The following is a 13,415-nucleotide window of genomic DNA, read 5'->3' on the forward strand; positions in this document are numbered from 1 at the left end:
TTAAACTTCTGGAAACTGCTAATTGCAATTTGTACTTATATATATAAAATTCCACATTTCTTATTGTGTGCTATTTTTTTTTTATTTAAAACTGTTCAGTCACTCTTTCATTCTTGACGTCATACACAAATGTTTTCTCTGCAATAAGAATGACACTGCATAGGGTATCCTCGGGCAAGGCATCGTGGAACTCGCAGACGATCTTGATGTTGGTTCGATCGTTGACCACCACCTGCTTTCTTTTCGTGGTGTTGATGACGGTCATGGGTCTCCGTGCTTTGAATTCGCTGGGCGCGTAGTACACGTCCACGCTTCCTTCGGTCACGCGTTTGTAAGCCGTGTAAGCTTCGTAAAGTTTGAGGTAATCGTCTTTGGTCATGTCGAGGTTGTAATTCTCGCGCGGGAACACTTCGTTCCTACCGTTCTTCAGATAAACGTTCTTGATCTTGCAGTCGTCGAACTTGCTGGAATCTTTTTCCTGATTCTTGTCCCTCCCGGTCTGAAAAAGCACTACGACGAAATCTGGCATGTCGAACTGTATGTTGTTGAACTGCGTCGTCACGTCGAATTCCATGTGACTTCCCGACGCCATCTTCTGCACGCACTGGTAACCGTGAAAGTGAATCGGCACCTGCGGACTTTTCAAGATCTCCGCTTTGTACTTGAGGGCGTAGTTCGTTTCGTATTCCACCATCGGCATTCTCAATTCCATGCTCCGGATGACGCATTTCGCTGCTTCGGGTAAAGTGTTGGCTATCGGCGTGGTGCCGTCCGGACCCAAAGTAGCGTATCGCATCAGTGCGTCGTTGTCGTTGGCCGCTCTTCGAAACGTGACCCTCAGTCCTCCCTTCCACATGATCTCCTTGTAGTCCGAGAAGAAACCAGGCAGCAGACGCATGGGAAAAAGCACCGTGTGACTTCTCGTCGATATTTTGGTCCCGGCTTCGAATCCCCCGGCCTGGTAGTACGCTGCGTCCGTTTTGGATAATTTCAACGTTCCCACTGCCGTCGACGTGATGCCTGGATAATCTATTCTGTCGATGACGGTGTTGTGTTTCCTCACCTCCACCTGCGAGAACAGGTGAGGCACGAAGTTGTCCACGAGTATCAAGTTTGCTGCTGCAGGAAACGCGTCTCCGCTTTCCTTCTTCACCACGTCGAATTGAAGGTAGAGGTCCGCTCTGTGAGGATGAATAAACCCGTCGCCTACGTCCACGTCGTATTCGATCTCCCTGTTCGCTTCGTTCAGATTGGCGAACGTGCGACGGTTGGGAGGGAAAGATTGCAATTCGTAACTTTCGATTTGCTCCATTTTACATGTATGGTTATTTATTATACGTTGATCTCCACGATGGCCGTCGTAGTGGCACCTGCGAAATCCACCACGTCTCCTTTCTCGTTCGTCACCACCAACTCTATGTCGTCTATGCGGTTGCGACATACTGGAAAATAGATCGGCGAAGAGGGCGTGTAGATGATCGGTTCCATGAACTCGGAACTTGGTTTGAAAGTGGCTATGATTCCCGTCTGCTTGTGACTTCCTAATAATCCGTCCGAAGATTTCGTGATCATGCCTTCCGCCACGTTGCAGTGTACGTTCAGTCTCTCTATGGCCAAGAATTTAGGAATGTTGGTTGCTACGTGCTTGATGCCAGCTTCGAGTTTTGGGTGGTTGTTCTCGAAACCTAAAAGTTCTCCCATGGTGCCCAGGTCCACGGTCTCCGTCGCGGATAGGATTTCCACTCTGTGCGTGACCGAATTTTGAGAAAGGTATGTGCCTTTGGGTAATTGAGCTTGCAAAGTGGAAAGATTGTATTGTCCTGGCGTGACGACGATGTGTTCGCTTCCGACGCTAATTTTGTTGTTGTGCTGCGTAACATTAGGTATGAGGTACATGCTGTAGAATGCACGCAGAGCCACGGATTTAGGATAGACGATGTCGTCGTGCAGCGTGAGTTTCAAGATTGAAGATTCGCTCGTGAGATGGAACACGCCCATCCTAGTGATGCTGTTTGAGGTTCCACAATGCTTTCTGGAAATCCTCGATCGTAGGGTTATTTATTTTAGGGAGAAACGCGAGCACGGAGAGGCAGAGATGGCCGCAGTTCACGTCTCCGAAATTTTGAATGCGTTCGTCGTTGTAGTATATAGAGGTTTTGTTCGTTTTCAGATAATGAATTAAATTTGTAGGTGGAACACCTCCGAAAGAATCGAAAACGAATGCTTTATCATCATTTTTGTGGTAACATATCCAATGCGTGCCTGGATTTTCTTGACCGTCCAAGTTGACTACTCCGCATTCTCTTCTTTTAACGCTTGAAGGTAACGAGTCGGACATGAAAACTCCTCTGAAGTGTTTGATTCGTAACGGTCCGATCAGAGATTCAATGTCTCGGTTGGTGAGTGCTGTTGTTTCTTTTTTTTAAACTTCTTCATCACGCCCTTCCCCCCTTTCTTCTCCATGGCCAGGTTGTGACGTTTCTGTTCTTCCAATTCCGCTTTGTTCTTCTTCGAGTCGATGACGGTTTTCGCGATGGCGGCACTTCCGCCGGCCAAACTTCCCACGGCCCCCAATGCTGCCAGGATGGCGGGGATGCTGAATATGAAACCTCCGACCTTTTGCTGTTTCCGCGAACGCTGCAATCTTTTCAATTGAGGTGTGCTGAGCAGTAATTTCATTCCGTGTCCTTTCGACAAGCAAGAACGTTTCTTCTCGCGTTGTTTCTTGGTGAGTAACCCATGGAGAGCATCTAGATTTTTTAGATTGGAGTATGGTATCTGGTACACGACACCCTTGGGCTTCATGTTGATGCTCTATGTGTTATTTTCACGGTATGTTATTTATATATATATTCTGAGATTTTTTCTTGTGTAGTTTTTTTACGGTATGTTATTTATATATAAATGTTCTGAGATTTTTTTTTACGGCCTCGCAGTCGTTACACAAATTCTATTACGTGCTTCGTTTTCTTGCCAAGAAGTTCCTTTGTCCCCTTGTACACGATTCGAGTTTTGTTCTCGATTAAAATAGATAGCTTCTCGTCGGATAACATGTTAGCGTATCGATCTGGTAAAAATAGACTGTATTGTGCGTTGAGCAACAGGCGTACCTTGGGACCATACTGGGTAGAAACGATTGAACCGGAAGTTATCGTGTAAGGTTTGTCGACTTCCAATTCCTGAATTTTTACATACTCGACTGACAAATTTAGCATTTGTTTTAATGCTTGGAGATCGCTCATTTTTTCAGTCGTCATATCAAAAAAAATTTCAGTGTGTTAGAGAGAAATTTAATTGTTTTTCACGATGTGTGTTATTTATATATACCAAAAATTATTTTTTTATGATGTGTGTTATTTATATATCAAGTTTTTTTGACACGTATATATACTATTATTTTTTTAACAGAGGAAGAAAGTCCGTGATGATGTACGTAATGATATCTTGCGTCTCCTGCTTAGACTTGCGCCTATATCCTCACAATCGCCGTTTACTGCATGTTTAAATATTTTACATAGTAGCTCTGGCGGGCAAATCAGTTATGCAAGCCATGTTGTTTTTACTCTATGTTATTTATATACCCCACCCCAATTTTTGTTTCGTGTTCATGGCGATGGTGGTACCCAGTGCGGCGACCCGTTCACCCAGCGATGCGTCTCTGCTCACGAACCTTTCGAAAGCTGCATGTTCCAATTTTTTGTCTGCTTCGTGACGTGCGTCCAGATCCGTCTGCGTGGTGTTGTAGGCGATGTCGTGATCTTTGCATGCCGCGTCCAACGGATTCACACCCTTGTCTCCTCTCTCCAATCTTTTCTCGAGTTTGGTACCCGGTCCGCAGTACTGGTAGCCAGGTAGATGCATCTCGAAAGGTAACTTGTTGATGATGTCGTTCACGAGTCCCTTTCCTTCGGCCACGTTCCAAAATTTCGGAGGCAGCGTGTTGATGATTTTGATCAGGTAACCTATGCCCTTGTCGTCGTTCACGATGAAGTTGGAAAGTTTCGTGCTGATCATGTCCACGATGCCAACCTTCTCGTTGTAGAAATTACGGTTGCCTGCATTCTCTTCGCCGGCTATCACCAACAATCGGTCCACGAGTTTCCTAACGTCGTCCACCCAAACGAATTCTTTGGGTAACGTGTTGTAGCGTTTGACGCCGCTGCCTGTTTTGACCTGGTTCCAAATCGGTTTGATGAGATTCCTGTACTTCTCGCCGCTGCTCGATTTCACCCTATTCTGCGAGGCGTCGTTGTTCTGGTACAAGGCATCCGTCATGATCAGAATTTCCTTGTAACTCTGGTAATCTTCGTCGGTGTAATCTTTCGGCTGCTTTTTGGCAACGAGTTCCCACAGTCCCACCGTACCCGGATACCTGTTCCAACTATCCTTGTCGCCTAAATTGACTTTAATGTCGTTGCCTTCGAAGGTCACCTTCGATTTCCCAATCTTCCACACCACACCACCGCCTTCGTTGGTTTCCATGCTGGGATACAATCCGAACACTTCATCCTTGTCGAATTTCCCCGTGCTCAGGTAGTGTCGTGCCAAAGGTCCCAACTCGATTTTATCCGAAGACGACGTGCTGCCTATGGCTCGACGTCGTGCAGGTGCATCCTTCAGTTCGAACGGCGTCGAAGGAATGCTCGAAATAGGCGTGGGTACGGCGTAACTTTTAGCTGCGAGCGGTACGAGTTCGTTGATCAAATTTTTATTTTGTTCCGTGACACTTTTAATTTCTTTACCTAGACTGCTGATGGCATCGATCACGGGTTGATCCTGACGTTTCTTTTCTTCGTAGAATCCGCGATTCTCGGATTTCCAACCTTTGAAGCGTTTCGCGAGGTAATCGCGAAGCTTGAGATTTTCGTCCTCGATTTTTCGTTTCGTCATGACGTTATTTATATACGTCGTTTCTCACAACGTTGCAACGTTTAGAAAGTCGTTGATTTTGTTTCTGTATTTTCCGTCGTTGGGTTTCCTCGTCATGTCGATCGTCGCGAATCCGTAATCGTCACCGTTCCAGCAAGTAGAGCAGCAGCGTTCCGAAAATTGATTGTAGTTCATGTCTCCGCCTACGTAGTCATCGTACGCGTGCTTGAGGTTGGTGTGATCTTGACGAAACAAACATATGAAATTAGCGTTGTCGCGTACTAACTGTTTTGGAATTTTGGAAAACGTTTGAGCTAGGTAGAAGCAATCCATTCCTTTGTGACGACCTTGCGTGAAAAAGTTGCGAATTTCATTTTGATTTTCCAGGATGGCGTCGTCGAACACAACGACTGAATTTTCACGACAATCGTCGAGTGGTTTTATTTCCGAGGCGAACGTTGCAATGTCCAGACCATCGTACAGTTTCATCAGTTGCTGGTATTTGGATTGCTCCAAACTTTTCGAGAACACGTACAGGTGCCTGTTCTTCCAATCTAACCAATTCGGTGCGAGGAGAAAATTGTCCACGAGCAGTGTCGTTTTCCCACACCCCGAAGGACCTACGATCAGACAGCGGATGCTGTCGGGAAGCAACTCACCGTTCTTTTTCTTCGTTTGACTTTCCGGATCCGGTAGACGCTTCACCACGTTCCACGTACTCACAAGATCACTTCGTTCGCGTCGATCCAACTCTTTTCCGGAAGTCCCAGCCATTTGACAAACAGTTTGTCACCTTTCCTACGCAATACTTTCTCGATGAGGTACGTGTCGGGGTGTTTCGTTTTAGAGAGTTCCTCTTCGTAAAATCTTCCTTTCAAAATCTCGCCGCTACTATCTTTTATTATATACGTGTGTCGGTTTCCGGGTAAAACTCGAACCACCGTAAAGAGTTCCGTGCTCCAATTTTTTGTGAATCCCTTCTCGAAGGTGCGTTTGAATTTGCTGATCCTCACCCGGTCTCCAATTTTGTATTTAGCTCTTTTTGTCGTGGGTGTGTATTTTGGACAGTAAACTGTAGAAATTAAACGCTGCTCGTCGGACTTGGTAACGTCGGCTGGCTTCATGCCTATCGTTCTGTGTACCGTATCATTATAGGTGTCGACGAGTTCCGGCAGGATGTCGACCCATTTGTAATTTCCCCGAAGCGTGAATCGTTTCCACATGTGTGTTTTCAAGGTTCGATTGAATCTTTCCACGATGCTGGCTTTGATGTGACTGAAGGTCGAATAATGTCGAATGCCATGTTTTTGAATAAACTTTTGGAATACGGCGTTGTAAAATTCTTTACCGTTGTCCGTTTGCAGAAACCGAGGTCGTCTGCCGCCGCTTTCGCGAAAAATTAATTTGAATGCTTCCGCGACGCACGATCCCGTTTTCGCCTTCAAAGGTAGAGCCCATGCGAATTTCGAAAACGTGTCTATGACGGTGAGGAGGTACTTGTTGCCCTTGTTCAATTTATGTACGTTTTTCAAATTGCCGCTACTCATCTCCACGAGGTCGCTTTGCCAGAGGTCGTCGATGCCCTTGGTTACCACAGCCAAACGTTCGTAGTTACGGCGTGCAGGTTTATGCAATTCTTCGACGATGGCTTGCCTAGACATTTTTTTTTTTAGAGATTACGTTTCAAGAGAAGCACAAGCGTGATGGGATTCAAAGAGGGTGGCACTTCGCTCGTGTTTTGAATGATCACCTTATCGCCGGCACTTACGTCGAAAACGGTGAGATCTTCGTCTTCGTGTATTTCATATATGTTGCGCGTTTCGTTCCAACGTGCCAGAGGAATGTTTCCTGCTTTCTGGACACCACGATTCGATATTAAGGTCATGGTGGGAACGCTAGCTTTTCTGCCGTGAGACCAGTACGAAAATTCGTTTATCTGAATTGTGCCATCGAGGAGAAACTTGTAGTACGGATGATAAGGATGCAACATGTACAGTTTGTTACCTTCGACGAACGTGGAGATTCTCTGTTGATTGGGAACGCTGTTGATTTCGATGGCTTGCAAGGTGAACAATTTGGCGAATTTAGTGTCGACGCCGAGCAGATTACTGTGAACTTGTCCGAGTTTATTTTCGATGGGCAGCAAATGCTCGATTATGGTATCCGTTACGGTAGAAAACGACGGTTTGATTTTCACTTCCACGTTCAACTGCTTGTAGTTTTCGTTGAGTTCTTGCAACTTGGCACCGAAAGAGGCCAGCGTCGATTCCTGCGTGGATTCCAGCACTCCAACTTGATCTCTGATGTTGACGACAATGTTCTGAAGGTTCTCGACTTGATTCAATTTCGAGCTCTTCTCGGTAAGATCGTTCACGATGCTTCGCATCTCTGTAAACTGCGTGTGAAGGTCGGCGACGCTCTGCGAAGTGGGCAGCGTCGACACCAGCGAACTAATTTCGTCTCGAATCTGTTCCACGTTCGCCGTTTCCGTTTCCAGTCGTTTCAGCATTCGAGATATGTTTCTTTTCAAAGCGTGCAATTCTTTGGAGGTGGGGAGATTGGCCACCCTACTCTCGAGATCGCTCAATGAGCTTTTGATGTCGTTCGAATCGGATAGTGCCGTCACCGCCGTTTTCAATTTTTCCAAATCTTCGCTCGAAGGCACGCTCGTCCGTAACGATTCCAAGTCACCCTGTATGTTGTCGAGTACGTGATGAAAATGAGCGAGATTCGTTTCGACGTTCAAATTTTCTAAATATTCGATCTTCTGCTGAACCGTGCCCAACGTGTCTTGAATGCTCGTCAACGCTCTTGCTTCAGCGTGAATATTTTTAATTTCTTCGTTGATCAATTCCAAGGACGCCTGAAGCGTGGCGATGGTGGTTTGAATGTGTTCGAAATCTTGATAGGCCTCCAATTGAATTTTTATGTTCGCGACGCTTTTACCGATGACCTGCAGTTCGTCCGACGATGGTAGGTTCGTCATTGTATCTTCCAAAGTCTGCAACTTGGATTTAATTTCTTCCAACGTGCTGGTGAATTCTTCTTGTAATTTGGAAACGACGACATGTAAGCGTTCTGCGTCTATATCGTTCACGACGGTTTGAAGTTCAGAGAAATTCTTTTCTATTGCGGAAGTTCGTTCTTCGATTTCGAGTTTCAATTTTCCCAAATCTTCATTTTTCGATTGAAATTGCTGTAATTTGGCCAAATCATTTTGAAGCGAATCCACGCTCAACTGTATATTTTGAACGCTGTCGTAAGAAGGTACGTCGACATAATTTTTTATCAGCGTCTTCAGTTCGGAATCGATTTTCAGAATGGGGTTGAGACATTGCGTTTGGAGCGTAGCGATTTCCGACTCTAAACTTTTGTTTAAGGTCTCCTGCAAAGCAATCAAATCGGTCCTCAACTTCTTAACTCGAATGTCCAACATGAGAATCTCTTCTGCGTGGTCTACACGCTTGGTGTTGCCGAAAATGTCGTTAGGCATTTTTGGTTAACGGTTATTTATAATAGGATAAACGATTCGTAATTCTACAAAAAGAGGAATGAGTTTGTCGTAATCTCCGAGAAGTTCCATGTAAAGATAATCTCCTGTAGAAACATCGTACGTAATGTTAGAAAGCATCTTGTCGTGCTTGATTCGAAAAATATTCTTGCCGGTAGAAATTTTGATTTCGCCTGCGTTTTCCGGATTCACGGTGATTTGAAGTTTCCCGTCGATCGGAATTTCGTAGAAATGTAAATTGTTATTAAAAACATAAAACATCTTGCCCACATCGTCATTCAGTTTCGTCCAAATGCTGTTGAGATGAACAATCAGTAAACCATTGAGTTTAGATAACACGGAAGGTAAAAGGTTATTGAAATTTGGCGGTGCAGTCTCCATGTTGATCTGTTTGCGGAAGCCAAAAAGATTCATTGTCCTTGTTAGTTATTTAAGAATACGGTCAAAGTTTTTTTTTTGTAATGACAGGCAAAGTGTTGTTTTTTTTTGTTTGCTTGCGTCACAATACAGGCGCACGCGCGCGCGTGTGTGTGCGACACATTGTTCCCGAAAGAGGTTTACAAAAGTCACGATATATAAATATTTGGTCCCACAGTTGGAAAATTACGATAAGATACATTCATCCTTCAAGGATAAGAGAGTGCATTCGTCACAATACACGCGCGCGCGTGTAAAAATTATACACCGTGAAAAGCTACGACGAGTTGGAAACACTGCTGGTAGGGTTAACATACACCATAAAAGGCTACGCCTCGCCCCGAGTTGGCAACACTGCTTGTGAGGTTAACATACACCGTGAAAGGCTTCAAAATATCATATAGTGGAATTTTTGTAGAGTGGGTTGGCAACACCGACGAGCATCAAATAATGATTTCGAGCCTCAAATAATAATTTCGAGCATCAAATGATGATTCGAGCCTCAAATAATAATTCAAGACTCGTCGGTGTTGCCAACTCCTATTTGTAGGTTAGCTTAGCCAGTGAAAGATCATATAGTGGAATTTTCTTCGGATGGGTTGGCAAAACCCAAGCCTCAAAAAAAAACATCCAATAGTGTTGCCAAATATAAAAAAAAACAATAAACCCCCCTCATAAAAAACTACAGTAAAAACCCACAGTGTCGCCAACTCTGTGCCCCTAACAGTGTTGCCAAACATAAAAAATACATGGGCCCCTCAGGCCCTTTGATGAAAATTTACAGTGAAAAAAAAACCCAGTAGGTTAACAACACTGTCAAAAAATCTACGGCAGTGTTGCCAAATATAAACAGAGGGCAATAGACCCCCCTCATAAAAAGCTACAGTAAAAACCCACAGTGTTGCCAACTCTACCCTCAAAATATACATCATAAAAGGCTACGACGAGCCACAAATAATAATTCGAGCCTCAGTGAAAAAAACCCAGTAGGTTAACAACACTGTCAAACTACGGCAGTGTTACCAGATGTAAACAAAAAGCAATAGACCCCCCCCTCATAAAAGGCTACAGTAAAAACCCACAGTGTTGCCAACTCTACCCTCAAAATATACATCATAAAAGGCTACGACGAGCCACAAATAATAATTCGAGCCTCAGTAAAAAAAACCCAGTAGGTTAACAACACTGTCAAACTACGGCAGTGTTACCAGATGTAAACAAAAAACAATAGACCCCCCCTCATAAAAAGCTACAGTAAAAACCCACAGTGTTGCCAACTCTGCCCTCAAAATATACATCATAAAAGGCTACGACGAGCCACAAATGATGATTCGAGCCGCAAATGATGGCTTAGAACTCTCTTATTGTGTCTACTGTCATACTTTCGTTTATAATACGGGAGAAAAAATACGCGTGGAATGTTCTTGGCAACTAAATTTTAGTGTATGAATTAGGTTCATTATTATTATCATCATCATCATCGTTTCTTTTAAAGATATACACACTGAAGCATTTGTATTTTTGATATTTACTGTCTCTTTTCTTCCTTTATACTAATCGCGGTGATGATGATAATGATGATTGCATGAAACGACAAGGGGAACCCCACAAAACTTTCTTAGTGCCATCGACATGAGTGTAAGGCAACTTTCAAACCAATGGGACAAGCGACACGGGATGTTCACACTGTCACACTAGTGACACACACTTCCAGACTGTAAAATAGCATTCATTGCACATGAGGGTCCAAACAGCAAACGACACGTTCATATGGCGTATTCGCGTGCTACTTGTTACTTCGGTCGGAAAGCTCCTTAAAGGAAGGGTGCTGAGACCGAAGCGACGCGCTACAGTGGGAGTTCCCAACTAAGTGACAATCGACATGGTACCTTCAGTCTATTAGCAAACGTTGCTAGGGAACAACAGATAGGCGACACGATAAACCACATATTACAACAACAGATCTAGGCGACACGATAAGCCACACGTGTCGCTTTGTCGCTTCTGCGTCACTCAAACTGGGATATTTCCTGAATAGCTTGCAACATGTTCCAGTGGTTTGTTGTTCACACATGCGCGATGCAATGAGTGTCTTGCTTTAGGGAGATTGCGCACCAAGGCGACAAGCGGCACGCAACACTTATCGCTTGAGGATTTCACCAACCGAACGCTAGCCTGTGCTTCCTGTCATGCCGCTACGATGTGAAATGTTGCTCTTGATTGGCTCCTTTCCAAGCAACATGGGTCACTTCGGTATGACAGTTGCCTTGGACCGAATGACCCGTGTCGCTTTGGTGTGAAATCCTCGTATCGTTTGTCGCGTATCGCTTTGGTGGAAAATCTCCTTGAGGAAACGGTGCAGTCAGAGCTTTTGTCCCTACGGTTCGAAAGGCTGCATTGATTTCCGCCTGCTCGCTTTCAAGCGACATTTGTGGTTTGTCGCCTCGGTATGAAATATCTCTCAGGATACTATTTATATTCTAATAACATAGAAAAATAAACTCTTTACACAGTCCAAGACCTAACGTCCGAAATCACATTGCGATGTTTCTTCTAGTGTTACGCATGCTATTTATTTATTTATTTTATTTTACTTTTCTTTCCAAATTAATGCCATTTCGTGACTGCAAATCACTCCACAAATATAACTGTTTCCATCAATTCACTTACCGCCTTTCTAGAGAAACAAATCTACACAATATATTCCAAAAACTAACTAAGCCGCATTACTTTCATAACAAAATTAGCACCTGGGTCGATCGCACTGCCATCTACTTGTCATCGTCTCGGGGAACCAGTTTCTTGGGTCGTTTTCCATACTACGTTATTCAAGGTGCTGTAGTTCTACATTCCACCACAGGATGGGCCTGCTAGCGCCACTACCAGAGAATTGCTGACTCATAACGTGAACGGGTGTGAGTGAATATGTGGACAAGCTACGAAATGGAAGGTGATTCTTGTACTCAGAGGTAGACTACGTAGTTTCTGTTTAAAGAGGGTGTTTCGGCATCAGAAATTTATCGCCGACTTGTGGCCATTTGTGGTGGGTCAGCACCTTCACGGAGTACAGTGTTTCAGTGGGTTCAAAATTTCAAAAGGGGAAACGAAAGTGTGGACAAAGGTGTCAGCAGTGGTTGCCCAAGGTCAACGCGTATCCCAGCAGCAATCCAAAGTGTTTCCAACTTGATTATGGGAGATCGACGTGTAACAATTGAACAACTGCAACGTGAAACTGGTTTTAGGCGATCAACGCTGCATGCAATCATTCATGAGGATCTGCAAATGAGGAAAATTTGTGCTCAGTGGGTGCCTCGTGATCTGATGGATCAGCAGAAACAACAGCGAGTAGACATGCAGAGAATTATTGCACCATTACAACCAAGACAGAACATTTTTTTCGAAAGACTGGTGACTGAACTTCAAATCTTGGTTCCTCTTCGAAACCCCAGAGAAAAAGAGGCAATCCATGGAATGGAAACACACTGGAAGTCCACGCTCCAAAAAACGTCGACCGACTCTCACTCCCAAGAAGCAAATGGGTACAGTTTTCTGGGATGAAGATGGAATTTTGCTGGTGGACTGGCTTCCCAATACCCAAACTGTAAACAGCGACAGCTACTGTGAAACTCTACGAAAGCTGCGATGCAGAATTCAGCAGAGGCAGCAAGGAAAATGAGCTCTCGGGGTGATTTTTCAGCATGACAATGCGAAGCCGCATACGAGCCGCCACACACAGGAGGCATTGGCAACAATGGGATTTACGGTGCTCCCACATCCTGTGTATTCACCGGATTATGCACTGTTCGACAAAATGAAGGACGTATTGCATGGCCGACACTTTCAATCTAATGAAGAACTACAGACCGTTGTCCGTGAGTGGTGCAACTCTACTCCAAGAGAGTGGTTCTCTGCAGCCATCAGGAAACTTCCCATTAAATGGGAGCGGTGCATTCAGTCAGGGGGAGATTACTGGTAATGTACATTGTTGTATTGCAGGTAAAATATAACAAATGTGGATTATATAACGCTTGTCCAATTCATTTCCGAACGCTCTTAATACATGTTAGCACAAGTTATTTAGTCATGCTCTAAGTAATAAAAATGTTAAAATTTTCTTTCCAGAACAAATGCTCCAAATCCCTTGGTCTACAGCTTTAACGTGGGGATTTCTTTCACTGTATTACTTCTATGGAACAAGCCACCAGCCAACGTTCCCCTCAATTCAGTGGGATGCAGCATTCATTGGCACAGGAGGAGAATTTTCAACACACCTTATTCCTGCCTTCCTGATTGGAACAAACACGTTTACATCTCAGATCGCCAGTGGATTAATGCTACCGCTGGTTGTTGTTTTGCCTTTCACTTTACTTGTGATGTTCCCCAAGTTGGTCACAAGGGAAAATGTTAAGGATGATTTAAAGAGAGGCGAAATAATGTTATTTGAAAGAGAAGACTTGTTCAGTCATAGTTTGTTTGATGCATCAATGAAGTTCATTATGTTCCATGCAATAAGGGTATGTATATGTTAGAGGAGTATTTTTTTTGTGATTGTCGATTGTTAACAACAATAAGATGATGGAAATCCATATTTCAAATTGTATTGATTTTTCAAATTAAT

At 44.1% G+C, this 13,415-nt stretch overlaps 1 protein-coding gene across 1 annotated transcript in view; it reads left to right on the forward strand.

The window, feature by feature from the left end:
• Positions 1-13,415, forward strand: part of PIG-O (phosphatidylinositol glycan anchor biosynthesis class O) — a 48,695-nt gene that overhangs the window by 31,987 nt on the left and 3,293 nt on the right. Inside the window, exon 4 of the mRNA XM_083130783.1 lies at positions 12,920-13,311. Coding sequence (XP_082986909.1) covers positions 12,920-13,311 — 392 coding nt within the window. The remainder of the gene's footprint in view (positions 1-12,919; positions 13,312-13,415) is intronic.

Source organism: Lepisma saccharinum, chromosome 11, assembly GCF_977018435.1.
Source record: "Lepisma saccharinum chromosome 11, izLepSacc3.1, whole genome shotgun sequence".
Classification (NCBI taxonomy): Eukaryota; Metazoa; Arthropoda; class Insecta; order Zygentoma; family Lepismatidae; genus Lepisma; species Lepisma saccharinum.